Below are 26,526 nucleotides of genomic sequence, written 5' to 3' on the forward strand. Positions count from 1 at the left end.
GTAAGCAGTTGTTAGACCTACAGCAATATATGTTATGAAAGACAACATTGGGTTTGAATAATGGTGCTGATAATAGGTGTAGTCGGTGATGTGTCTGGGAGCGGTATGAATGGGTTTTATAGGGTTGGTATGGCCGATACAATGGGACGAGCAGGCGGCTGAGGTAACTCCCGCTCGGCCAGCACACCGTTATCATTCACCTTTTCTGCCCTCCCTGGCAGGCAGCTGTACAGGAGGCGACCAATGAGCGCGCAGGGGTGTGTCCCGCCGCTGCCCCTGTTATCATGATGTGCATATGAGGCATGTGTTGTGTGGCTGCTGGCTCGTGTTGGGGAGACCTTGTTCCGGGCTGCGCTCAGCAAGCGTACAAAGTGTGCCGGGCTCCGCTCACCTGAGCTCACACTGCCAGCCACAACACCAACTTCACCCGCACCACAAACTTTTGTTTTATTTTTTGCTTTGTGTGTGTGCCACTTATGCAGAATAGTGTGTAGGTGCACAGCTGTCCAGGGACAGCCATGGCTCAGGTGCGCTCCTGCCATGGCAGGCGCTATACTTCGCTGCTCCTTCTGGGGACCGTGTACCTAGCCGCTGTGTGCGGAGCAGTGGCGTACTACCCCAGGTTCTCTCCATTCTTTTTCCTGTGTACCCACCACGGCGAGTTAGAAGGAGATGGAGAGCAAGGAGAAGTGCTCATCTCTCTGCACCTGGCAGGAAACCCCAGCTACTACATACCTGGACAGGAATATCACGGTAAGTGGCCACTTGTCATACACAAGGACAGGTATTTATTCCAGCATGACAACTCTCCATCTGGGTTCACTTTTCGGATAAATGGCATTGCTGCTTAAATCACCATCAATGTGATGGCAGCAACAAACAATGCCAAAATACAACAAACCAATGAGTTACTTATTTGTAGGATAAAATCAACAGATTTATGTTGCTCATATAAAGTGCTTGGACTTTAGCAAGGTGTTGTAATGAAGAATACAAGCATGTACTGATCAATATGAACCTGTCTTTCCCAGTAATTCAGCTGTCAATAGAGAAGTTAGCCCTTAGATTAGCTGTCTGTGTGCTATATGGAAGCATTGTTGTGTGTGGATGGCTTGTTGCACACAGATCTCTGGTCCTGAGCTGTCCAAGTGCAACCCAACCCTGGACACTTGTATCTGCCATTTCAAGTACATTAGGCTCATGGCAAACACTTATTGATCTGAATTGTTCCTCACATAACAAAGTAGACTGTGATCATATATGTGATCATTTCTACCAAATCCCACTGTTTTGTGTTATTGGAGCTTCAGCTAGTATAGCAGCCAGCATGTGAGTCAGGGTATCATTCTAATTCACATATGTGTTTGATGTAAATATACCACATATGTTCTTGTTTGTAACATTGCAAAATGTCATGGCGATGAGTCACATTAAATTAAAATTTTGGGACATTATTATTGAGTTCTGTATAACTTAAACTAAAGAAATTTAAAAAAACGAATATTGTATAATATAAAAGGATAAAAAACTAACTTGCTAGTTCATGTTACCCATGAGTTTTAGTTTAGTGCATTTGTGAGTTCTAATTGATCTAAATCAAAACCAAACCTGAATTTATTTGTATATCTGTCCCTGGTATTTGACAAGGTTAGAAGGCAGCTTGCAATTGTTTCTTTATACCTGGATGATGACAATAGAACCCAATCACTATTCATCTTTGGGTATAATATGTTGTTAAATCCACAAACTTGATTGATGGCTTTATTATATTACAGTGTATAGTTTAACCATAGCGTTAGTGTTTGTGTACTGAAGTCGGATTTGATCTTTAAAATATGATATTGTATTTATTAATTCCCTTGCCTTAATGTTTTACTAATTGATTGAGCATTCTTGTCCAGCAGGCCTTTGGGACCAATTGACCTCTTATAGCCAAGCAACACATAGAAGGATTGTGATTTGCTTTGTCTACAAAATTGCAGTGTCTTTGTTTGAAAGTGTAGCACAACCCATAGCACTGCTGAAAATGCTGTTCTTGGTATTCTGAGGCTAAGGGCTTATAATGGTCTCCAAAATCACTCATCCTTTACTCTGCAATATTGTCCCTTTAACTGTTCAACTAACGTGTTTACTTTTTTGACTACATGTTGGTTTATAGTGCTGATTTACTAAATTCAAATTTGTATCTAATGAATTGATGCCTAAGATTTGTATAAATATTCATTGAACTGTCTTCAGTCAATGAAATGTTGCATGAAATAGTCACAAATAAAGTCCCAGATGAGAAAGTGTTCATTATTAAAACATGGAAAGTCCATAGATACCAATTAATGTGTGAATAACCATAGTACATTTTTTTATTTTTTTCACACTATTAGTTTTACGGATTTTGTGAGTGTTTTTACCTTTTGATTTGTTTTTTTATAACGGTTAAAGAGAATCTGTCACCAGTAAGCTAGCAATTTGGAACGTGCCAACCCATGAGATGAAATAATGTATCATGGCCAAGTCTAGTCATGTGAAACAGGAAATTTGGAGCAGCCATGTTCAGTAATTTCCATAGCTCTAGGTATCTTTCTGCAGAATTGTCAGAAATTTTCAGTGGAAGTGCAAGCAAAAACAAGAAAATCAAATCACTTTTATGGCCTTCATATTTGTCATGCTTTACTTTTATAAAAGCATTTTCTGTGGATGGAATTAAACACATCCATCCTTAACAATGTCAGACATCTCACTGGCCAATCTTAAAGATTAATACATTAAAAAATATCTTCTGAATTTCCACTTTCACTATTCATCTCCTCATCCTCAACCTGTAAATCATAGAATGAGATGTAATCTGTGGGTTGGGTTATCCATATGCTCTCTTTCCCTGTGTGCATGTTTCCAGTGTTAGACTGAAAGCATTATGTAAATCCCTGATTTGCTCCTATTACTACTTTGCATTGCAAGAAATTTTGAGAAGCGGATTATAGGAATCTACTATGAACTCCAATTTGGGTATAAATTTACTGTTTAAAAAAGTACACATACTCATTTTAAAAAGTGTGTACCCCTGATTTCTAGCAATGACAAGATTGTACAATATATTCAGTGTTCTACATTTTTCTAAGGGTAAAAGATAGGTGTTGTGTGTGTGTTTATCACTACATTCTCATTCCCAATCTGGTACTTTATTTACATAGTGGTTATTCCAAATAATAATAATAAAAACTTCATAATTACAAACAATAGCAGAGTCTGGAGCTTACCCGGTAACAAGGAGCAACAAGGAACAAGAGTAAGCAGTAGCAGATAATGCTATAGCAGCAAATCAGAATTTAACTTTTGTTTGTCGGACTACGCTAACCTAATAAAAACAGAAGAATCTTTGGAATCTAGTTATTCTTATTTTCTCCTTTGTATAAATTACATTTCCTTTAAATACCTGATTTAAAACACCTTAGATAGGAATGAAGGTAGAACATTTTAAGGTAAGCTTGTATCATTGTTCTTGAACTCAGCTCAGCAATAATGTGAACTCATTTATGGCTTCCTTTCTAACATTTTAGTTTTCATGAATTTCTCCATAGTGTGAAGCTTCAGACACGGTTTCTTGCTGACTGCTAGGCAGGATTACCACTCTTTTTCACATATATTCAGAGACATAGATATCTAAAGTGTCTAATGTGCGTGGGAAGGTTTCATACATTGTTTTGGACTGTAAGTTAACTTAACACCTGCTTTAAATTCTTATCCACCAGATGGTAAAAATAAAGCCTTCTTTTGGTGATTTGTTTTTTGTCATTCTTGTCATTGCTGATCATTATCAGTGTCAAAAGGTTAGACCATATGTTGTATTTGAATAGGGACATTGCTCTGATGCATCTCAAATGATACAATGTAAACTAATGCTTTTCACATTTTCCTAAGATTTCTAAATATTATTTAAAAATAATTCCAGAAATATTGGTATATTGGAAATGAATAAGGCCAGTTTCAGACTGGTAGCGAGAACAGATTGTGAGGCTTGGGTGCCTACAACGCTGCACTGGTTCTTTATGAACCAGCTTTTGAACCATTTACTTTAGGTCTTAGATCATTGACAGCCCTATTCATTTCCTATGGGCAGCCATGAGAAAAATGTAACATGTAGTACCCTACCAAAAAAAAGGGGTTCAGGGTCGTAAGGAAGTGGTATCTGCACAGGAACCTCACCTCACCAAGTCTTTAAGGCGTTTTATGTAAGCTTCAGGAGGATTGGGTGCTCTCAATCAAAAACATTAGTCAGTTCATCATAACAACTTCTTTCACTAGCATGCCTGATTTTTGCTAATATTGTAGGAGAATGGATACCTTTTCCACACCTGGGCTGTTTAAATTACTTTCCAATTTTGTTAGCCTTGTTTTTTCTCAAACAAGATTCCTATGGCTTCAAGAGCTGGCCTCTCACTTAAATTTTTGCAACTGAATCTGAATCCTGTGGAGTACTACCTGAAAACATTCTTTAAGTGCTGGGTTCAGCAAACAGGTCCTTTCCCGGCCCTGCTTTGGTTCAGTTAGGCACAGAGCCTTTTCCAGGCCCAGAGCCATTTGCATTGTCGCTGCATTCTCCTGTCTGTAAAGACAGGGATTGGCTGATTGGGCCAAATTATGGGAGCTAATTTATCAAGTTAGACACTCTGTCCTAATTTCAAACCATCCGGAGCTTGTTACAAATGTTCACAAAAAAGAAAAATTGGGTAGCAGTGACCACAATATGATTGCATTTATTATATGTTGTAAATGGGGAGCACAACCTGGAAAGAAAAAAAAATTGAATTTTAAGAGAGCAAGATTTTCCAATGCTAATAAAGGGGTGCTTTCCATGTCTTGGACTGGTGTGTGTGTGTGTGTGGGGGGGGGGGGGGCTGCAAAATATATTCCCATTGCCAAAAAATTCAAGTGGCGAAAGATAAAAATGTAAACAGCTAATGTAATGTACAGCTAATGTAAAAAAGCCAAAAACAAAAGACATTACAAAAACATAAATTTAAGGATCACCTTCGTGTTCCAAAAATTCAAAACAAAAGACAGGTTGCAAGGAAAGGCAAAGTCTTCTGTCTTAATATTTGCATTCAAACAGTCCTTTCTACCCAGACACACACACCAATGCAGCCTGTCAGAGGGGTTCTGATGACAAGGTTAAGGCATTGTTTGTTGTTGAGGTTCTCACATTCTGTTTTTATGAGGAGGGGGGGGGGATAAGCATTCCTTCTTTACAATCAATCTCACAACAATCTTCACATAAGGAAGGGATTCTTCGCAGTAAGGTCCAATAAATGTGGAATAGACTGCCTCAGAAAGTAGTTTCAGGAACTCTATAGATTGCTTTAAAAGAAAAAGCTTGATGTTTTTCTAGAAGCAAAGAATACAGGTTGACAATCAAAAATCCGGCAGCCTCTGGACCTTAGGTGCGCCAGATTTTTAAAAAGTTATACTTACCTCCACACACAGGCCAGCCTTCCTCTCGCAGTACCGCGGACATCTGGCACAGTTCCAGGGAGCAGGCAACAGAGACGTCTCATGGTGTATTTAGTTTAGCAAGCAAGACCTAACAGCTGTTTCTGCAGAAAAGCGCCATCAAAACATTAGTGGCCAAACAGTGCAATGCAGTCCCTTTACTGAAAATGTGATCTGAAATTCATGCCAGGAAACTGAAGGACTGGGGATGGCCGGATTTTTGATTGTCAACCTGTATAGGGTAATAAAGCTTAAAAAAAATATCACAGGATAGAGAAGAATATTTTTTCTCATGTTGGAGCACATTAAACCATGCTTTATAATGTTTTTTTTTTTTTTTTGCCTTCCTTTGGTTCAGCTATGTATATATGATTTTATGTGGGATTTCCTGGTTTGTAGTATGTTTATTTTCCTAGTGGTTAAACTTGATGGACTTTTTAATGTCTTGATCTATTTTTTCAGCACAACTAACCATGTAACTATGATACTATGAAATGTATGCAGGAATGACAGTCATCAAAAGGGAATACCTTGATTATGCTAATAAGGGTGCTGGCCCAGGGAGGGCTTTCATTGTAGCAAAAGAGGGGGTTGGTGAAAATAAGAATAGAACAGGTGGCAGAAGAGAGAGGTGAAAAGCCAGATAGAAATAATCCAGGAAGAGACTCTAAATCCCAGAGACTTTTGGGCTAGAAGGAAGTTGGCCAGAGTTGCCATTAAGCAGTGTTTGTGAGATTGTCTTATGATTGATTATTTTGATTGTCTTAATGGAGGAATTTTAATAATGAATCAATATTCACATCATTTTCATATTATTTTAGTTTCAATATTTTTATTAAGAATTTTAAACATTTTTTTACAAAATTATAACAGAAGGGGGATACATTACAATGTGCATATTAACATTACATTGTGCATACAATATTCAAGATATATGAATAAAAAACAAAATCTCTGATTCCACTCTATTTGAACTGAAACAAAACATAACAACATCAAAAACAGAAATGAAAGAAAAAAAAAAGTAAAAAAAGGGGGGAGTAAGGGGAAGGGGGAAGGATTAGTCCAGGATACAGATTACAAAACATTGGTTGTAATGAAAGTCCACATCTAGAAAATGATTACTACAATTGCAGATTTGGCAGGGAATACTGCTGCCAGGGTTCCCATATAACAGAAAACTTTTCTTGTGAGTCCGTCAGAGTACTGGAAAGTTTCTCATTAAGAAACATGTTGTCAACGCATTTTGAAACTTCAAAGAAAGGTATAGCCTGATTTTTTCAGTGTTTCGCAATTGTTTGTTTAGCCACAATTAGTATATGGGCACACAATTAAAATTGAACATTGGAAAGAAGGTTTAAACTGTAAAAGGGCTACCCTTGGGTCCCTAATATTTTCATATTATTTTAAAGAAAATGCTCACAACAGCTCTAGGAGAAATGTTAGTCTTTTTTGTTTGCTTGTTGGATTGCAATCTTGGAATGCTTCAACATCCATTATTGTAAACTTCAAGTCCAACAGTTTAGAAGTTGTCCAATTTTCAGCTTATGTTGAAAAGGGTTGAGTCTGATGGTAGCTTTTCTTGAGGCATTTCTATTTGGCCAGTTTCACTCTACTGCTTTGGACACATTTTATTATTATTATTATTATTATTATTATTATTATTATTGAGGCTGTCCTTATAGCGCTGGACATTGCATCTGTAGGATCTCCAGATCCATATTCAGTTGAACCACTATCTGGTCCTGATTAGAAAAGGTAGTAAAAAATTGCAATATCAATGATTAGCTGTGACTGAATGATTGAAGAAGAGCACAACATATATGTGAAATCCACCTTATTTGATACATTTTGTATTTGGTGATACTCTCAAATTATATTAGATTCCAAAAAAACATACAATAAAAACTACCAGTATATTAAGGGCTTGTTCACCCAGGCAGTTGGAAAAACAGTTCCTGGGTAGCTTCCAGCAGTTGGTACCTTGACAGCCGTAACTGGTATGTTGTTTCTTAAAGAACGGATGTTTCAAAATTTTGCAGTGTACTGAATTGATCACTACCACCCCATTCATTCCTTGTTAGCGACCATGTGTTAGATGCTACGTTTAGTGTCAACTGCAGCCACAGTTTACTGATGTGAGGAAGTAGTAACTGTACTGCAACCTCACCGCCCATCTTAACTAGTCCGTAATATCTTATCTGTTTAATTTCAGTTATTGTTTACAGTAACACAAAAGTCTGAAGTTTCAGAAAAAATAGTGAAGTAATAGATAAACAAAGTATTGCATGATCAAAGCAAGATTACGCTTACCCAGCATACCCAGACATTGGATGGACAATATGGTCACTTGTTGCAGTAAAACATATTTCTGAGCTCTGCCAAAAAATGTGCAATACAATGAAAACATTTCACCAAACAATGTTTTCAATTCTCAGTGCACCTTGTAACTTGGAACTGTTATTAGGAATTTTTTGTCCTCTGACACTGTTGGTTGTACTGAGTACTCTGGAATTTCCTCCCTTTAATTCCAGAAATGTTCAGCTTCAGCAAAAGATTACAGAAACATACATAACATTGCAAGAAATTCTAACATTGAGTGTGACATGTGAAAATAAATTTTACATGGCACATCAGTACTTTTTTGCCAGCTTAATTGATATAAACATTGCCATCAATAGGTACATAACTATAGTCCCCTGTAACCTAATAGGTAGAACTGCTTAATTAGGCCCTAGGTCCTCAGCCAACAGGGGCCCCTACAGTCAGAGCCAGACCTACAGCATTAAAACCCATGTCAGGTATTGTTGCCTGTGTTCCCAGTGTTGAGATTTCTCCGCACTTTCTGTTGCAACACTTTCTGTTGTTGAGATATAACAGGAAACAAAACATATTGGCAGTGGAAATTGCACCCTTGACAGTTGTCTTTGAAACACATGTCCCCATTAGAAAATATCCTCTCATGTTTCAGTGACAACTGTAACATTTTGGCTTCCCCTTCACTTTCCATAGTGACAGTGGTCACAATAGAATCCTTCCACTAGAAAAAAAAGAATTTGTCTGGAGTTTTACTTTATTTCCTATCACTGACACCCAGGGCAGTAAAAGTACACTGAGCCAAAATACACACAAGCCTTTAATAAACTCTTTGCTTCTAAATATGCTGCACTGCACAAAAATAATTTTGGCCAGATTGCTGGAGTGCCTAATGGAACATTAGACAATCAGCTAAATACGCTACGTAAAAAAATACATTGGGTTCATTATTTTGAGTGACAAAATGTAATTTTCCACAACAAGAAGTAAATTTGTTAAAGAGGTAGAGGCTAATTTTTTGGCACAGTGAATAATCACATATATATTTTTGCAAAGTATATGTTGGTTAATAATGTTAAATTGTAATCATATAGGGTAGATATACAAATGGAGTAGGTGTGTAAATATATGCTGCCCAATTGTTGCTCATCATAATATTCCTACTTATCCATTTATCAAATCATTTGAATACATAGGAGCACCCATAGGAGTAGGTTAGAGTATATAGTGGATCATAACCAGAAATTACTTTATTTTTCATCCAAAAACAAAAGACAAAATCACCTAAAAAATATATATAAAATAAATAATACATAAGACAACATTACAAAATGGTATGGTAACAGAAGCAAAATGATTTGTGTACTTATATAACATAATGCCGTGGTAATCTGTGGTCACCATCCTGTTTGTTTTGTCATCCAGTCCTGGAGTGGACATCTCACTTACATTTGTGATTCTTCACATATCTGTACCATCCATCAGCCGGATTCTATAAAGGGACAATATACCAGGCATATTCATGACCTAAAGATTATTTTTGCTTCCTTTCATAATGGGTGCTAATATGTGAATCCTCTTTTGCTGGCGTCTTACTCTAGATTAATCTGGGATCTACCCTATTGATGTCCCTCTTTTTCTGGGCCATCTGGCTTTTTTGGTAAAATCAAACCACGGATAGGAACTGTTATGAGAAATTCATACTGCAATAAAAAAGTATGATTCATCATGAAATGGTGTAAATATTTGGTATCCCAGTCTGATGAAGTGACTAAGACCACAAAACACAATAATATATCCTTTGTGTTGTTAAAGGTGACTGAATAAACTACTAGCACTGTTGAGACCAGAGAACACTACAGCATTAGGCAATAAAAATTCATTTTGATTTACCATATCATCTTGTGATGTATTAATTTTACATATGATTTTTAAGTGATATTGTCCCTTATGTTTTTGGATAAAGTAATTGTGTTTGTATATATGAACAATTTCTTTCTGGTTGTGATCTATTATGTTCCTTTCACCAATCCAGTAGGGTGTTATTTTTTATTGAGATAAACCTGTATTCATACCCAATCATGTGTTAACATAGAAAAAACATGATTTTTCTAGCACACATTTGTCTATTCAAAGCACACATGTTTAGACATTATTTAATACCATTTACTTTGAACATGAGCATTTAATTAGCAAACAGTAAAATATCTAGTAAACACTAAAAAATTCTAAGTGAACAGCATCTACTCAGCACTGTCACCACTGTAAAATAGCAGGTAGGTGAACTGGAAGCAACACTACCATGAAGGGATATTTGCTAGTTGTGCAGTATGGCAGATGTGTACAAAGGATCTGAAAACAATTGCAAATCCTTAGCTATATTTAGCAGTTTGCCTTGAGTTATGCTTTAAAGTGGACCTTCGTTTTATATATGCTGGACAAACCAACTGGATCACTTTATTGTAGACCACATAAGCATAAGTATACCTTCCTTTTGCTCATATTTCACTTAATTCAGTTGTTAAAAAAAACATAAAGCATACATTGCCAAAATTACATCTTACCTATTGACTCTCTGTGTGACAGAAGTGATTGTCCCATGATGATGTGTGACCTTTTTCTCCATACCCAAAAGTATTAGGTTTGTATGTGGTGTTGAAGGGAAGCCAAGTACAGTATATGATTCTGGGGACATTAATGTAGACCAGTTGCTTTTCTCTGTAAGCACAGGTTTGCTTCACTACTCACTTACTAAACTTGCCTAAATGTGGTAAAAGATTGTTTTACCAAGTTCATAGTTAATAAAAATTGATTGCATTATTTTTCTTTTTTATGTAATAAACATTTAATAGGAATGCAAAGATAAACTAAAACATAACAAAAACATAACAGAGAAGGACAACACACAAAAATTGTGATTTTTTATTCCAAACCTCATGATCAAGCCAACAACAAAGAGAGGTTATAGCAAAGAGAGAGATAGCAGGGTACACCAACCACATAATCTACTGGTAAATGAACAACAACTTAATTTGTTAGTATATGGTATGCTGATTCACCTGTGTTGATGTTTTCTGTTATGTTGTAATTGATGGTTTACAAATTCCTCTGTTGCGTGTTTGAAAAATAAATAAAATTATTTAAAAATTAAAATGAGCAACAACTAATCAAAAAGATTAAATCCACAACACTAGAGAGGTATCAAAAGAGGTTAAGGAAGAGAACAGAATGAGAAAAATGGACCAGAAAAGGGAAAATATAAGAAATGGGAAGGAAAGAGTCCTAGAAAAGGGTGTCAACCTGGGAAGCTGATGAGAACCAAACTAAAGATAATAATATTGATTTACAAAAAAAGGGGTTTTGTATGGTGACATATGGCGACAACCCCTGAAAAGTCAACCACATGTTTTAGGTCTGTAGATACACTGGAGTTTGATTATAGATCTAAGCTGTTGTTTCCTGTATAAGAAGTAGACTTGTCATTTCCTGCAGCCACTCATAGAGAATAACCCACCCATAGAGAAAAACATGAGGATCAAAATCAAGACAGCATAGTTCTTGCCTTCCTTCTACACCTCCAGCAGAGCCCCAATATGTTAGGAAACATTCTATGGCATGGGGATAGGCACTGGAACCAACAGGACAAAATGTTAGAACCTCAAACTCCTGCGCTGTACAAGCCATATTAAATTTATGCATTAAAAAATATTTTCTGTAAATCCTTGAATGAGAAAAAGTTCCCCAGTTCAAACTCCTTGATAACTATTTAGTATGGAGTCATTGGAGTGACTGAAGAGTAGAGTACAGGTGAGAGACTACATGAGAAGGTTAAGAGTCTAAAAGGTTTAATAGGGTTAGGGTTTATGATTTTTAACTATGTAAAAATCTTTTGCTGAACAGTTGTGGTGGGAAAATCAAAATCTGATATAACTAACCATCAAAACTAAATTTGATGTTGTGGGGCATTAGATCCATTGAGATCCATAGTGTGATTGTGATTTTAGTTTTTCTTAATATGACCTGTTTGTTTTTATTAATAGTCAGGTTTCTTTTAGCAATAGTCTTTAACAGACCAAAATTAAGCAAACAAGAGTTTGTTGTTAGGGTTTGCATAAACTTTAAAGTGGAACTAAAGTGAAAAAAAATAATTACTTGCAAGCAGGCAGGTTGTTTTTTGCAGATGAGACAATATTCCAAATACAGTACAATAAACTTATTCCCCTAATAACAATCTTCTAATCATACTCAAATGTCCTTGCAGGCTCTTTTGCAGTAAATAACTTGCCTGCTCACGTTTTTCTTAACATTTAGTTCCACTTAACATAAAAACTGACGGAGATAATGGCCAGATCTGTTCATTCAGACAAGAAGTCCATCCCTCGTTACATAAATGATGTGTAGAAGCAACTCTCTGATTGTAGGGTTTCTTTGAATCCTTGAAAATGGTTGGTTATAGCAGTTTCCCCAAGTTTTACTTTCTTACAGCAAACAGGAAGATAATTTATCATCAAGGATCACTGAAATTAGATTACCAAACCTCAGAAAAATGTTGCCCTACATGACAAATCTTGATCTCCTAATGTACACAGTATATATGAATCTATACTCTACTTAGTGCTGTAAGCCAAGGGTTGTGCAAGGGTATAATTAATGTTTTATTGATATTCCTTATAATTGAATAAATATCATTTGAATGCTACAGTGTACAATAATATTGCTACGGTGGACTATTTGCATACCTTTCTGGATACTAGTAAGATTCACTTTTAGGATGTATTAGGATGGCAATTAAATGTGAATGATATTGCCATACGAATTTCTTATGCATTGCATATATTGATAGTTACACTTGGTTGTTGCCTATGTACCAATTGGCTGCCAAAAAGACTAGTTTTCTTTATATAACACGTTGACAATAATTGCCAGCAGAAAAAGACATCAGTTAAGGGCATGCTATTCCAGCAGCACAACATAGTGCACAGCCTTTGTGGGTTATTGACAGCAAGAGATCATAGGCAAAAAAGGGACAGGAATTTGAAGTGACATAAAGGAGAAACATTCTTAATTAAAAATTATAATATTGAGCTGAAAAGACATGAAATCTAGGCTACAGGCTTAGCTTGCACAGATATGATATGAGTTGGGGCTGATCTTCATGTTCAAGAAACATGGCCTGAGGCATTCAGCTAACTAGGGCTCTTGTTAGGAAAATTTTGTTAGCCTAGCTAAATTTAAGATCCGTATGCTGAGATAATACTTTTTCAAAGGCTACTAGAACTTTGATATGAACACCTTTTAGTGGTTGGGCACTTTCTTTCAAAATATTATATCATATATATTATGCACCCCAAAGTATGTTCCATCAAACTTCCAATTTCTGTTTTAAAATGTTTAACATTTTTAGGTCATATGAAATGTTCATTGTGGGATAAACTATCAGTCTTAATGCCTAAGATGTAAAAATTGTACTTTCACTAAGGGTATCTGCTGTGAAATGAGCAGCCCTCGGCTTTCCCTGCTTGCCTAATTGCAGAGTACAGTCTTACTTCATAAGGAGGAATTCTAAACTAAAAGTATAGTAGTAATAATTTTACAACTATATTAAACCACAGACATTGGAGCTTTAAACAAAGAGATAGAAAAAAACAAAATCCATGAATATTTTGGGAAGGCACCCATTTATCTAAAAACTGATAATGGGATAGTTTCCCAAAGTATCAATTGAAAGTATCTTTATAGATGTATTCTATACTATAATGTGAAAAATATTCTTTACATTTTTGTGAATTTTAGAAGAAGCTTTTAAAACATGGATGGATTTGTTTATAATCTGCAAACATCTTGCTGTTTTTCTGTGCCAAGAGAACCATGCTACGAAACATTATGGTCTGAGGTTGAGATTATTACAGATGGGCTATCAGTAACATGTTAGCTTCTGTTTGTTCATGTTAAGATGAACACAGGCTCTAACACTGAACTGTATTGACAGTTCATTCTTCGTTTAATCTGTTTTATCCTTAACCATAGAAGTGTGGGATTGTCAGGATCTGTTTTAGTAGGGCAGGTATTTCTTTTATTTATTTATTTATTTTAATTGAGGTACCTGATTTCTGATTATGGTAAAATTTAGGTTTATTCTGCTAATAGAATGCCTTCCCTGGTTTCTGCTTTGTTTCAATACTTATCTTAAGAGCTTTGATTCCTAATGGAATAAATCTTGACAGGAATTTTGTATATACACCCAACAAAAATTAAAAAGCCTTAAAAAATCTTACCTTGTAGTGGTATGATGGTTATATTATTTATAATATTTACCTAAGCAAAAAGTAGAAGAGTAGTTCAATTTGAGTAGCATCAACTACTTACTAAAAGTAATCACTAATTCATAAAAAGCTGACCTGTAGGTTCTTCCCAATTTACCTTTACCTCCCATTGATAACCCTGGCATAAACAACTTCCTGGATGCACAAGTTCCAACCTTTCTGTTCTCAGTAGATACAAATCAATATTTTGTATTTTCTAAATATAATGTAATAAATATAATAATATTATTAAACAAGATTTAAATAGTGCCAACATATAGGGGTTCCAAATGACAGACAGATACAGACAGTGACACAGTAGGAGGAGAGGACCCTGCTCAGGAGAGCTAACAATCTAGGAAGTGGAGGAACTATCACACAATAGGAGGGAGGGAGATATGGAATGGTGAGAAGTAGTGAGGGTTTTAAGAGACAGTGCTCTTTTAAAGGAGCAGAAAGTAGGAGCAAGCCAAATAGGATGAGGAAGACCATTCCAGAGAATCGGGGCAGCTCCAAGTCTTGAACCCATGTGAGTGAGGAGGTTATGAGTGAGGAAGTCATTAGTAGTTCATTAGAGAAGCGAAGAGAGCAGATAGGGGTGTATTTTTCTACCAGGGCAGAAAGGTAAGTGGGACAAGAACTGTGGATGGATTTGACAGCAAAGCATAGGAGCTTGAATATGATTCTATATCTGTAAGGGTGACATTCTTCCCACTGACCTCCAGGCTAATATACAGTTATGTCCATAAATATTTAGACAGAGACAACTTTTTTCTAATTTTGGTTCTATACATTACCACAATTAATTTTAAATGAAACAACTCAGATGCAGATGAACTGCAGACTTTCAGCTTTAGTTCAGTGGGTTGAACAAAAAGATTGCATAAATAATATGAGGAACTAAAGACTTTTTTTTACACAATCTTAAATGTAACTCCACAAGTCTCCGTGTTTTTTTCTCTTTTAGATCTAAATATAGACGCTAAGAGATGCCAAATGTCATATTTTAAATCAAAGTAGTTCCGTTCCAATAATGAAGAACATCAGCTGTGGGATCTGTCCGGAATTCTCCCTTGTGAATGAAGTATTGCAGACACTGTGTGGTATTCAAGCTATGGCCCACCATGACATACTTTACATGGGTTTTATTACAGAGTGGAGCGTCTGCAGCCTTTTAGGCAGACAAATATAAAAAGCATCCGATGGTCCTCTCATACATTTACAATATTCCCAATTCTGTTTCTGAGATCCCAGTATTCTATTCCCACAATAAGCTGCACAGCAGAAATCATTATATATATTGCATAATATTAAGTGTGACACCAAACGTATGTTTGTCATTTAGAGAGACTCTATGGGAAATCTGAATGGAAAACAACCAAAACCATATTTTCCTTATGTTCTCCCGATCATGTATTCTATAAAAAAAACAGGATTTATATAGCGCCAACATATTACGCAGCGCTGTACATTAAATATGGGTTGGAAATGACAGACAGATACAGACAGGTCAGAAATGTAGGTGGGACAGTAACTGTGGAGGGATTTGAAGGCAAAGCGCAGGAGATGAATTTGATTCTAAGGTGAAAAGGAAGCCAATGGAGAGAACTACAAAGAGATGCAGCAGAAGAGGAGCAGTGGGTGGATGAGTCTGGCTGCAGCATTCATGATAGATTGTAGAGGGGAGAGTCGGGTTAGTGGAATACCAGAGAGGAGGAGGTTACAGTAGTCCAGACGAGAGATGATAAGAGCGTGTACAAGGAGTTTGGTGGTCTTTGGGGACACGTAGGACTGGATTTTGGAGATGTTGTGCATATGAAAGTGACTGGACCTGGAAATGTTCTGAATATGGGGGTAAATGAGAGGGCAAAATCGAAGATGATGCCAAGACAATGTGCCTGAGGGGAGGGATGAATGACAGTGTTGTTAACAGTTGGAAATATGTAAGGGGGGATTTGGAATTTGAGGGGGGTGGAAGGGAGAGATGATGAGTTCTGCTTTATCCAGGTTTAGTTTGAAATGGCCAACAGACAGCATGCGACCCTATCCAGGGCTGAGGGAGACAAGTCAGGGGCGGACAGATAGATTTGAGTGCCATCAGCATACAGATGGTAGTGTAAAGCAAAGGAGGATATGAGACTACCGAGTGAGGAGCTTTACAGAGAAAAAGGAACCGGTCCAAGGACTGACCCTTGGGGAACCCCAACAGGGAGGAGAGTTGGAGAGGAGGAATTATTATTGAAAGAAACTTGAAAGGATTGGTCAGACATGTAGGAAGCAAACCAAGAGAGAGCAGTCATTGATGCCAATTGAGTTCAATATTGAAGTTTAAGCTCTTAAGCTCTGCAGTGAGCTTTAAGACTGTTGTTTCACTAATGGTTCTTATGTAATATGTATATGTATGTATATATGTATTAAAAGTGCACTTGAAATGCAAACTTGCAAAATCCCTCAGATTCACCAGTTTTTCCAGTTTGTAGAACACACTTACAGATATGAATTTTTACTTTCCTAGGGTTCTGAAATTCTTCATAGATTTGAGGCCAGGAGTATCCAGATAGTTAGCATTTTAAGATGGAAGACAACAATAGCAGTCTACTTTTTTCTGAAAGCGTTTTTTTATCATGCAAACAGTGCCGCTTTTTTGTTTGTTTTTTGCTGAAGAGTTTCCTCAAAAATGAGCTTATAAATCACACTGCTTGCCCTAGGACGCGTTTTATCTGCTGCATTACTAAAATGAGAATGAAAGAATAGGTGAGAAGAGGTGACTTAAATATCCAATTTTGAATACTGATTCAGTTTTTCAAAAAAGTAAAAAAGTCAGAAAAACTGGTTCGAAATGTTTTCATGACAAAGTTTAAATAGCCAGTTTGCAGCCATACATTACCTTCTCCCGGATGTTCACTTTCAAACGCTAGGGGTTCAAGGACACTTTTGTCAGTGGTATAGAGTGGGGAAGGATTAAAACCTTTGGCTGCTTATTATCAACATATGGGGTTCGGATTTTCACTTTGTTCTGGTGACAGTGGTTTTTCCAGACCAGTGAGGAAAAATCTGCTACACAAACACAGAAAGGGATACAAATCATGGGTTCTAGCCTTTTCTGCTCTACTAATAAAAAGCATTTATTTTTCTGTATGTGTTGTTGTTGGAGATTTCCTCACACTAAAATTGTCAGCAGGACAGTAAGTAAATCACTCTAGTGGAGATTAGGCAAGCAGTTAAACCTGACTGGGGTCTAATCATTCTCCACTCTGTACAAATCTAAAAAAGGACCTTTGGCTGGAAATTTTAAACAATACCTGTACTTAAAAAGTAAAATACAGAAATTCATAATAAGGAATGTTATAGTATTTACAATCAGGAACCTGCCATTTGAGAGATGTTTACTATGACCTGCTGCGCATCTGGATCCTTCAAGCTAATATATTTCCTAGTAACTCCTGTGAGACACTATAAACTTGCAACACTCTAACATTCTCCAGCATTAAAGTGTAGTTCTGTACATATCTATGAGGTAAATACAGTGTAAGTAAATTTATTGATTATTACAACAGTAATTTGTTGACCAGTTAACGTAAGTTGTTTTTAAAAATATATAAAAATAGTGGTTGGGTAGCATATTGCAGTATGTGAGTTTTAAATATACAAACAAATGAATGTAATTCAGTTTACATCAAAAATCATACACAGGTTACAAAATGCGACGCTATTTAGCGTTACATAAAATTCCTGTTTTTCTTTACCAATGGCAGTAAAATCTGAATTTTTCTATGAGAATTCAGTTTAGCCTGTTCTCACTACGGCATTGCTCAGTAATTGTTCTGCCATCTCTCTCATGCTGATTTCTAATATTATGTTGCTTAAAAGTTAACAGGAACAGATAATCTAGGGCAAAGAGAGGTGGAATACATTAAATTAAGCCCATAATCCATGTGTGTTAAAACACCAAATCTTTTGTGCTTAGAAAAAATATAGAAAAAGAATAATTTAGCAGATTTGCTGTTTTCTTGCTATAGACCTTTATAAATTAGGATGAATTTCGTAAGCTGAGGCTTGTTCTCCTGCAGTCTCTATAGATGAGCGCACTGATCTGTAGATTTGACCTGGTTTGGGCTATTCTGTTACCCGGGAAGATTCAAAAATACTTTCAGCCCTGCCACCAATTCACTGATAAATAATGCCACCAGTTTTTTGTTTTTGTTCATTCCACAATACCATTCCAATACCACAACTCATCCTAAAAACATTAAATTATTGTGTATCTCTTATAGTCAAAGAAGCAGACAGTATTCGGTTGAAGCTGTGTTGACTGTAGTCACCCTTTATGAAATAAAAAGTTTTTTTTTGTATTCTTTAATCATGATGCTTTACTCTCTTTGCAAATCCACCTTTATATGTGATCAGTGTTTTCCACATTTCTCTATGTACTAGTATGATGTGTAATTCTAGTAACCTAAGCTATCTTTCTGCCTCCTAAAGTGAGGCAGATCCCCCACACAATCCAATCAGAACTGTAAGTAATATAGCTCTGCCTTTAGGATACCAATCATTTGTAAAAAAAAAATGTAGGCTGGGCACAGGCACATATAAACTATTCCATACCAGCAACACACATTGTACCTTCCTGACATTTCAAGTATTATTATTATTAATATTATTATTATTAATATTAAACAGGATTTATATAGCGCCAACATATTACGCAGTGCTGTACATTAAATAGGGGTTGCAAATGACAGACTAATACAGACAGTGATACAGGAGGAGAGGACCCTGCCCCGAAGAGCTTACAATCTATTAGGTGGGGGAATTTACACACAATAGGAGGGCAGATATGTAATGGTGGGAAGTAGTGATGGTTTCAAAAGACAGAAGAAGATGGGTAGGCAAGTTTGAAAAAATGGGTTTTAAATGCTCTTTTAAATTAGCAGAAAAAAGGAGCAAACCGAATAGGAAGAGGAAGACCATTCCAGAGAGTTGGGGCAGCTCTAGAAAAGTCTTTGTGATGAGGTTATGAGTGAGGAAGTCAGTAGTAGGTCATTGGAGTAGCAGAGAGAGCGGCTGGGGGAGTACTTTTCTACCAGGTCAGAAATGTAAGTGGGACAGAAACTGTGGAGGGATTTGAAGGCAAAGCACAGGAGCTTGAATTTGATTCTAAGGTGAAATGGAAGCCAGTGTAGAGATCTGCAAAGAGATGCAGTGAAAGAGGAGTGGAGGGAAGGATGGATGAGTCTGGATGCAGCATTCATAATAGATTGAAGAGGAGAGAGTCGGGTTAGTGGAATACCAGAGAGGAGGAGGTTACAGTAGTCCAGACGAGAGATGATAATAGCGTGTACAAGGAGTTTGGTGGTCTCTGGGGACAGGTAGGAGCAGATTTTGGAGATGTTGCGTAGATGAAAGTGACAGGACCTGGAAATGTTCTGAATATGGGGGGTAAATGAGAGGGCAGAGTCAAAGGTGACACCAAGACAACGTGCCTGAGGGGAGGGCCGATTAACAGTGTTGTTAACAGTTAGAAATATGTCAGGGGGAGATTTGTAATTTGAGGGGGGGATGATGATGAGTTTGGTTTTATCTAGGTGAAGAATCAAAAATCGGTCAGACATCCATGATGAGATGGCTGACAGGCAGCATGAGACCTTATCCAGGACTGAGGGAGACAAGTCAGGAGTGGACAGATAGATTTGAGTGTCATCAGCATACAGATGGTACTGTAAGCCAAAGGAAGATATGAGACTACCGAGAGAGGAGGTGTACAGAGAAAAGAGAACCGGTCCAAGGACTGACCCTTGGGGAACATCAACAGGGAGGAGAGTGGGCAAGTAGGAATTACCATTAAAAGTAGTACTTTTTTAGGAGCGGTCAGACAGATAGGAAGCAAACCAAGAGAGAGCATTGTCACTGATACCAATGGAGTGCATGATTTGTTTTAGAAGGGGGTGATCAACAGTGTCAAAAGCAGAGGAAAGATCAAGGAGAAGAAGAAGGGAAAAGTTGTATTGAGACATAGCTCTGATGAGGTCATTGGCTACTTTAATAAGGGCTGTTTCAGTGTAATTGGCAGCTCGAAAGCCCGACTGGAGAGGGTTAAGGAAAGAGTTGGTGGTCAGGTAATCAGTGAGTCTTTTGTAGACAAGGCGTTCAAGAAGTTTGGAGACATATGGGAGAAGGGAGATAGGCAGTACTTAGAGGGTAGGGAGGGGTCCTGTGAGGGTTTCTTTAGGATAGGGAGAATTATGTCATGTTTGAAAGCTGAGGGGTATTTACCAGTAGAAAGGGAGAGGTTGAATAGTTCAGTCTGGGCAGGGGCCAGGGTGGAGGAATGGGCACGGAGTACATCTGAGGGAATTGGGTCAAGCAGACAGGTAGTAGATGGAGATGATGAGAGAAGAGAAGAGACTTCGTTCACAGTAACAGGGCTGAGGGAGACCAGTGATGATTTACAGGTGGAAGGGGTGGGTATGTTTGGAGTGGCTCGGTGAGCAGAGACATCATGTCTGATTTTGTCTATTTTATCTCTAAAGTAGGTGACAATGTCTCTGGCAGAGAAACGGATTTTGCGGGGGGAGCAGTTGTGGGGTTTGGAGGGAGTCAATTGTTGAGAAGAGATTGCGTGTGTTGGAAGCTTGAGGGCAAATGACTGCATAGAAATAATTTTGCTTGGTGACAGTGAGCTCAGTGTTAAAGCTTTGTAGCTTGGCTTTGTAGTCCATGAAGTCAGCACTGAGGCCTGATTTTCTCCACTTACGCTCAGCTGCACGAACAGTCTTTTGTAGCTGTTTGGTGTGAGTGTTGTGCCAGGGTCGGGGGTTGGCAGGGTGGGGGTAGCAGAAGGTGGCAGGGGCAACTTTATCCAAAGCCAAGGAAAGAGAGTGGTTTAACATGGTGGCAGCTTCATCTGGGGAGGTGATTTAGGAGAGCTCGGGGGTTAGGGACGCAAGACAGTTTGAGAAAAGGTTGTGGTCAAGGTTACGGATATCTCTCTGCTATTGGCCAGGTCTGGGATGTGGCAAGGGAGGGCAAGAGTTCGATAGGTTGAAGGTGATAAGGTTGTGATCAGAAAGGGGAAATAATGAGTTTTCAAGGAGGGTGTGGTTGCAGAGTTTTTAAAATACCAGGTCTAAAGTGTGTCCGTTTATGTGTGTTGGGCCATTAATGTTCTGAGTGAGTCCAAATGAGGAGGTAATGAAGAGCAGTTTGGCTGAGGAGGGAAGGTTGGGCTCATCCATTGCAACATTAAAATCACCAAGGATGAGGGTGGGCAGGTCATGGGAAAGAATGTGTGGGAGCCAGGATGCAAACTTATTCAAAAATTGTGATACTGGGCCGGGGGGGTAGACAACAGCAACAATGAGGGTTGAGGGGCTGAAGAGACAGACAGAGTGGACTTCAAAAGAGGTAAAAATGAGAGAGGGTGGGGTTGGAAGGACTCGGTAGTGAACAGATAAATTTATGAGGAGACTAAAGTTGGTGCAATAAATTCATCTACAATGGGAGACGTACCATATACAATCAGATGGGGGTTGCAGAAGAAAACAATTGCATACACAGGGCTGAGATTTGTCAGAATGGGAGATGTACCATATATAGTAAAATTGATAACTACACTGCTAGCCTTTACTCTCAAAAGTGCACCTAGTATGGTGTGGCTAGTGCAAATGCTGCCAGGTTTTTAAGAGACCCTGGCAGCATTTGTATACTTTTGCTGTAGTGGCGGTGCTTAACATACTGCTAAACTATACACAATAATGTTGAAGTCTGAAATTGAAAGGTTATATTAGAGAAATCTTGAAAATCTTGGTGTATTTTCTGTTTTTTTAATATAAAAGTATTTAGGTCTTCTACAGTAAAAAAAAATGGCATATTTAGCTGCCACTGCTGTCTTTACTCCAGAATTTCTGTTCTGCTCTACACTCCCCCACATCTAGTTGCGATGAGCAGGTATTAACTGCATATTGTAGATCAGCCACTGTGTGTTATAAGGATGCTTTTGTTATAGTGCTTGTGATGTGCTAATAATTGTGAAATTTCAGTTTCATTAAAGACTACCTATTTATAACGCAGAACTAAAAAACAGTCACCTCAGGTGGTTTTATTGCTTTGCCAAGCAGATAATGATGCCTTTGTAACACAGGTGAAAGTAAGAATTGCTTTAAAGTGATGTGGAGTGCTATTTACCACTACAAAGCAATGGAGCACGGCTTGCCATCATGAAAAAAAAAACAAAAAAAATTTACTGTAAAACAGAAAGGCTGTGGGTACCTTTTCCTGGGACAATCAAGTTGAATAAACAAGAATATACCAAAGTATTATGCCCTGTGTCTATATGTGCTTGTGTTTTATGATACAGAAATCATATTTTAGTCTATTTACATCATACATGGCTGCATGAATCTCTCACACATGGTAGAGTCAGCAGTGCTTCTGGAATTAGTATTGCTAGTTTTCATTTGTAAAGAGTATGATAATGCTGAATTCTTCTGGAGGATTGTAGAAGCAGGGCCATTAAATATTAAACGATAAATGTGCAGTAGCTGATTAATTCAGAATATTTGTGAGCAGCTCATGAAAGTTTAATATACATATTTTGCTTATTGAATATCTTCTGTTCTGTTTACCTCACCTAGTATACAGCTGATTATCTTAAATGTTTGCACGTGCCATGAATTGCACTTAACATTTCTACGATGCACTTTGTTTTTGGTTAGTGCAAAAGTCAGCACTTTTACTATTTGTACATGAAAATAATAGATTTTAAAACCCAAATACTGGGCATACAATAAACAGTCAAATAAAGTAAATTAGCAAACACTAACCAATATTAGCCTCAAGACGGTAATGTATTAAAAGAAATGTTCAAAGAAGGCACTAATTTGACTGAGATTTGAGCATTGAGCATGAGCTTAGAGATCAGAACCAGCCAATATGTTGGCTATAAAGTGCTTTTGTAAATTATTTTTATAAGGTCAAAATGTAACTGCTAACATGGCCCACTGGAGTAAAATAGTTTCAAGTAATATACCTCCTTGAATCCAGCGGTGTCTAAAACGTCCCTTTTTTTGCTTATCATTGGCCCCCTTATATAGTGAATCCCTCATTGAAGGGTCACTATCAAGACATTGCATTTCAAATAGGCATGTCTCTAACATGGCAGTATTTTCTGTAAGACAATAGCCTTGATTTTTTTAAGCTCTCCAAGATTGAAGAAGATTGACTATCATGTAGGAACCTGGATGATCCAGCAAACCTAAAATCAATTTGCTATTAATGGCAATTGTTTTCAGCCCTGGACCAGATCTATTCCAGGTCTGCTGGATCATCCATGTTCTCCCATGATAGTAGATATTATCCATTCTTGGAGAGCTTTACCAAATCACCAAAGTGGCCAACATTATCGAACCACTGTGTATTATTGAATAAGATATTTATTTTTGGCAAGCTGTTTACATTATGCTAAATCTTTGAATATTTAATTATTTCACAGTAAACTAAAATGATACAGTTGTGCAGACAGCCTATTATGTATTTATTAATGTTTATAATTGTCTCCAGGCTTAATTGTATGTGTACAGCACACATGAATCATATAACAGTTAGTTCAATTGTAGTGCCATCAACAGGAATTAATATTGAGTTAAATTTTAATGTATAGCCAATTAAAATATAAAGTTGCAGCACTTAGTCCTGTTTATTCAAAATATTTTTACAAGAACAAGAAATTCAGTCATCTATACCACTCTAAAGAGCTCAAAGGTCTATCGATACCAGATACCAATGTTTCAACAGCATAGTGTTTGTGTAAATAGGTTTCTACAGGAACCATATCAGAAAACCATTAGTCTACATGTAGCAACATAGAAGCCAATCATGGCTCATATTATCTGGGGAAAGTAAAATAAAATATGGCTATCTTAAGTTCTAATATAGCCACTGGTACATGCCCGGTGCTTGCTTCACACTTGCTGTGGGGCTTGTGGTATGCATCATCAGACTAGTGCCTCAGGTAAACTGCCATTCAGCCTCATGAACAAAACTTCATAGCTTTATTGAAGTACCGGTAGTTGTAAACCCATCTGTACAGGGATTTGATTTAGAGGAAGACATATATTATAATAACATACTAAGTTTGTTTTGCAGACAAGCATTTGGGAAAAGGAGAAATAAATACAGAAGTATATAAAATAGGAATGATGGTTATAAAGCACATTTTTATATTATATAAATACTGAAGCATACAATTCTTCGCTTTTATATTATCTGTTTATTTTTTATATGTTTTTGTAGTCTAATGCAGTTATCTAATGTATGCGTTGTACTCCCTTAATCTATTGACCGGTAGCAAACAGAGTTTATTTATATAGAGATTTTTTTTTCTACATCAACCCTGCACACAGTAAATATACATAATGTATCAGTGAAATCAGCCTTCCTTAGGTCAAGAGCCTTCAGATTGTGTTAACAAAATGCAAGACTCTGAAAGAGTCACAAAGGTATTTCTACAAACATGAAAGATAAGCTTCCCTGGTCTCAGGAAAACAAACATATCCATGTGTTTCCATCATACACATTTATGTCAAGCCTTTTCTTAGGCATTAGCTAAGACTTTGGTCCCAAATGGTTTTTTGTCTCTTGAAATGTACAAATCTTACAAACCCTAGTTATGCATTTGCAGAATTAATTTAGTTACCAAAAAGTGGGCCTGATTTATCATAAACTCCACTTAAACTAGTCAGTACCTGATCTGATTTGGAAATGGCATTCACAACCTATTCACTTCTATGGTGACAGCTAAGCTACTTTCAAAAAAGTGTAACCAACAAACCTTCCTATAGTGACTTATAGCGTTTGATGCTATCAAAGTGGTAAATGCTCTCCGGTGATTTTTACAGTAGGGATCATGCTAATCTCAATTTAACACACAACAATTAATGCAGCAATATTTTGAAACCACCACCAGTAGAAGTGATTGCTCATGAACTGGTGATCATTCAAAAAAGATTTACAAAAAATTCACTCTATAAATCTGACAGTTTTGTAGAGATGGAGGAAAGAAATATATATATATATATATATATATATATATATATATATATATATATATATAGAGAGAGAGAGAGAGAGAGAGAGAGAGAGAATAAATGTATGTAGAAAAATGTATGTAGAATACCTAGATTGGAAAAACAACCTCCTTTGTATTTGTGTGACTACATATTTAAGGATTTGAAATAAGTCTGGAGGTCTGGAGCACGATTTTCTTTACAAAACATAAGTATTTCAGTCTTCGCATAGCACTTTATCGCACAGGGGTGGGTAACATAACTTTAGCTTACTTTTGAGTAGTTAGTCTACTTGCCATGAATTTAGGACTTTGTAAATGAATGAATGAATGAATGAATACATGTATTTGAATAGGGTGCTAAATGATATTCTCACATAATTTTAATGGCCAATTGGCAGTCCATTATAGTAATAAGTCAAAAAAATTTCCCCTGTTGGCATTCTAAATTAAAATTTGTCATGTAGAAAAATATATTATACTGCTGTATAAATAGAACTAATTATTTTCAATTCTGCACATTTAGCCTTATACAAATTAATAAAACTGTTTTGAAAAAGGTTGTCCAAAAGTTTTGACTGTTCCAGAGCCATTGTTATATGACTGTTTTTTTGGTAGTAGACTGATGAAGGAAACTTTGAGGCATTGCAAATTTGTAATATTTATTTATAATTTGTATTTGTTTTCCTTATAGTAACCATTTCAACAAGCACCTACTTTGATGGTCTATTGGTGACTGGATTGTATACATCCACCAGCGTACAAGCTTCTCAAAGCATTGGCGGCTCAAAGGCTTTTGGATTTGGTAAGTCTATTATGAAAGTTAATTCCTAAAAAATGCCTCTGTTGAAGATTCATGTTGTTGGCTCCTGCAAGGACCCTGTTTCTAACAGTAAGTGATCACGATAGTTTGTAATGTCAGCTCAAAGAATTCTCTTATTTTCTCATAAAGATAATCTAAACAAAATTGTATTGTACAATGAATTGTTACTGAAAGTATTGTTTTATGTGAAAATATAAAAGGAGTGCTTTTTCATGGTAGCAGGAAACAAACCTGGATAGCTGTAAAAATTTGAAATGCCAGAACAGAATTTCTTTTCTCTTGGGACTTGTAGGGGATTCAAAAATAAAACATACACAAACATAGATTTTTTTAAACATTTAAAAAAATATATGTAATTAGCCAATACATTGGATATCCTACATATTCCTGTCTAATAGTTTAGGGAACCATTCGAGTTGCATCAGGCTTTTGAGTAACCTTATCTGTTATTTTCCATTGTGAATCTGCATTCCCTAATTCTCTCCAATGTGTCAGATTTTCCTATAATCATATTGAGCGCACAGGGTCTAACTCTAGTGTCT

General features: G+C 36.9%; 1 protein-coding gene across 1 annotated transcript in view; it reads left to right on the forward strand.

Annotated features, from left to right (window-relative positions):
• Window positions 1-313: 313 nt before the first annotated feature.
• Window positions 314-26,526, forward strand: part of RELN (reelin) — a 232,619-nt gene continuing 206,406 nt past the window's right edge. The window contains exons 1-2 of the mRNA XM_072399046.1: window positions 314-753; window positions 25,856-25,966. Of these exons, the coding sequence (XP_072255147.1) occupies window positions 519-753; window positions 25,856-25,966 (346 nt within the window). The 5' untranslated portion in view covers window positions 314-518. The remainder of the gene's footprint in view (window positions 754-25,855; window positions 25,967-26,526) is intronic.

This window comes from Pyxicephalus adspersus, chromosome 2, assembly GCF_032062135.1.
Source record: "Pyxicephalus adspersus chromosome 2, UCB_Pads_2.0, whole genome shotgun sequence".
Lineage (NCBI taxonomy): Eukaryota > Metazoa > Chordata > Amphibia > Anura > Pyxicephalidae > Pyxicephalus > Pyxicephalus adspersus.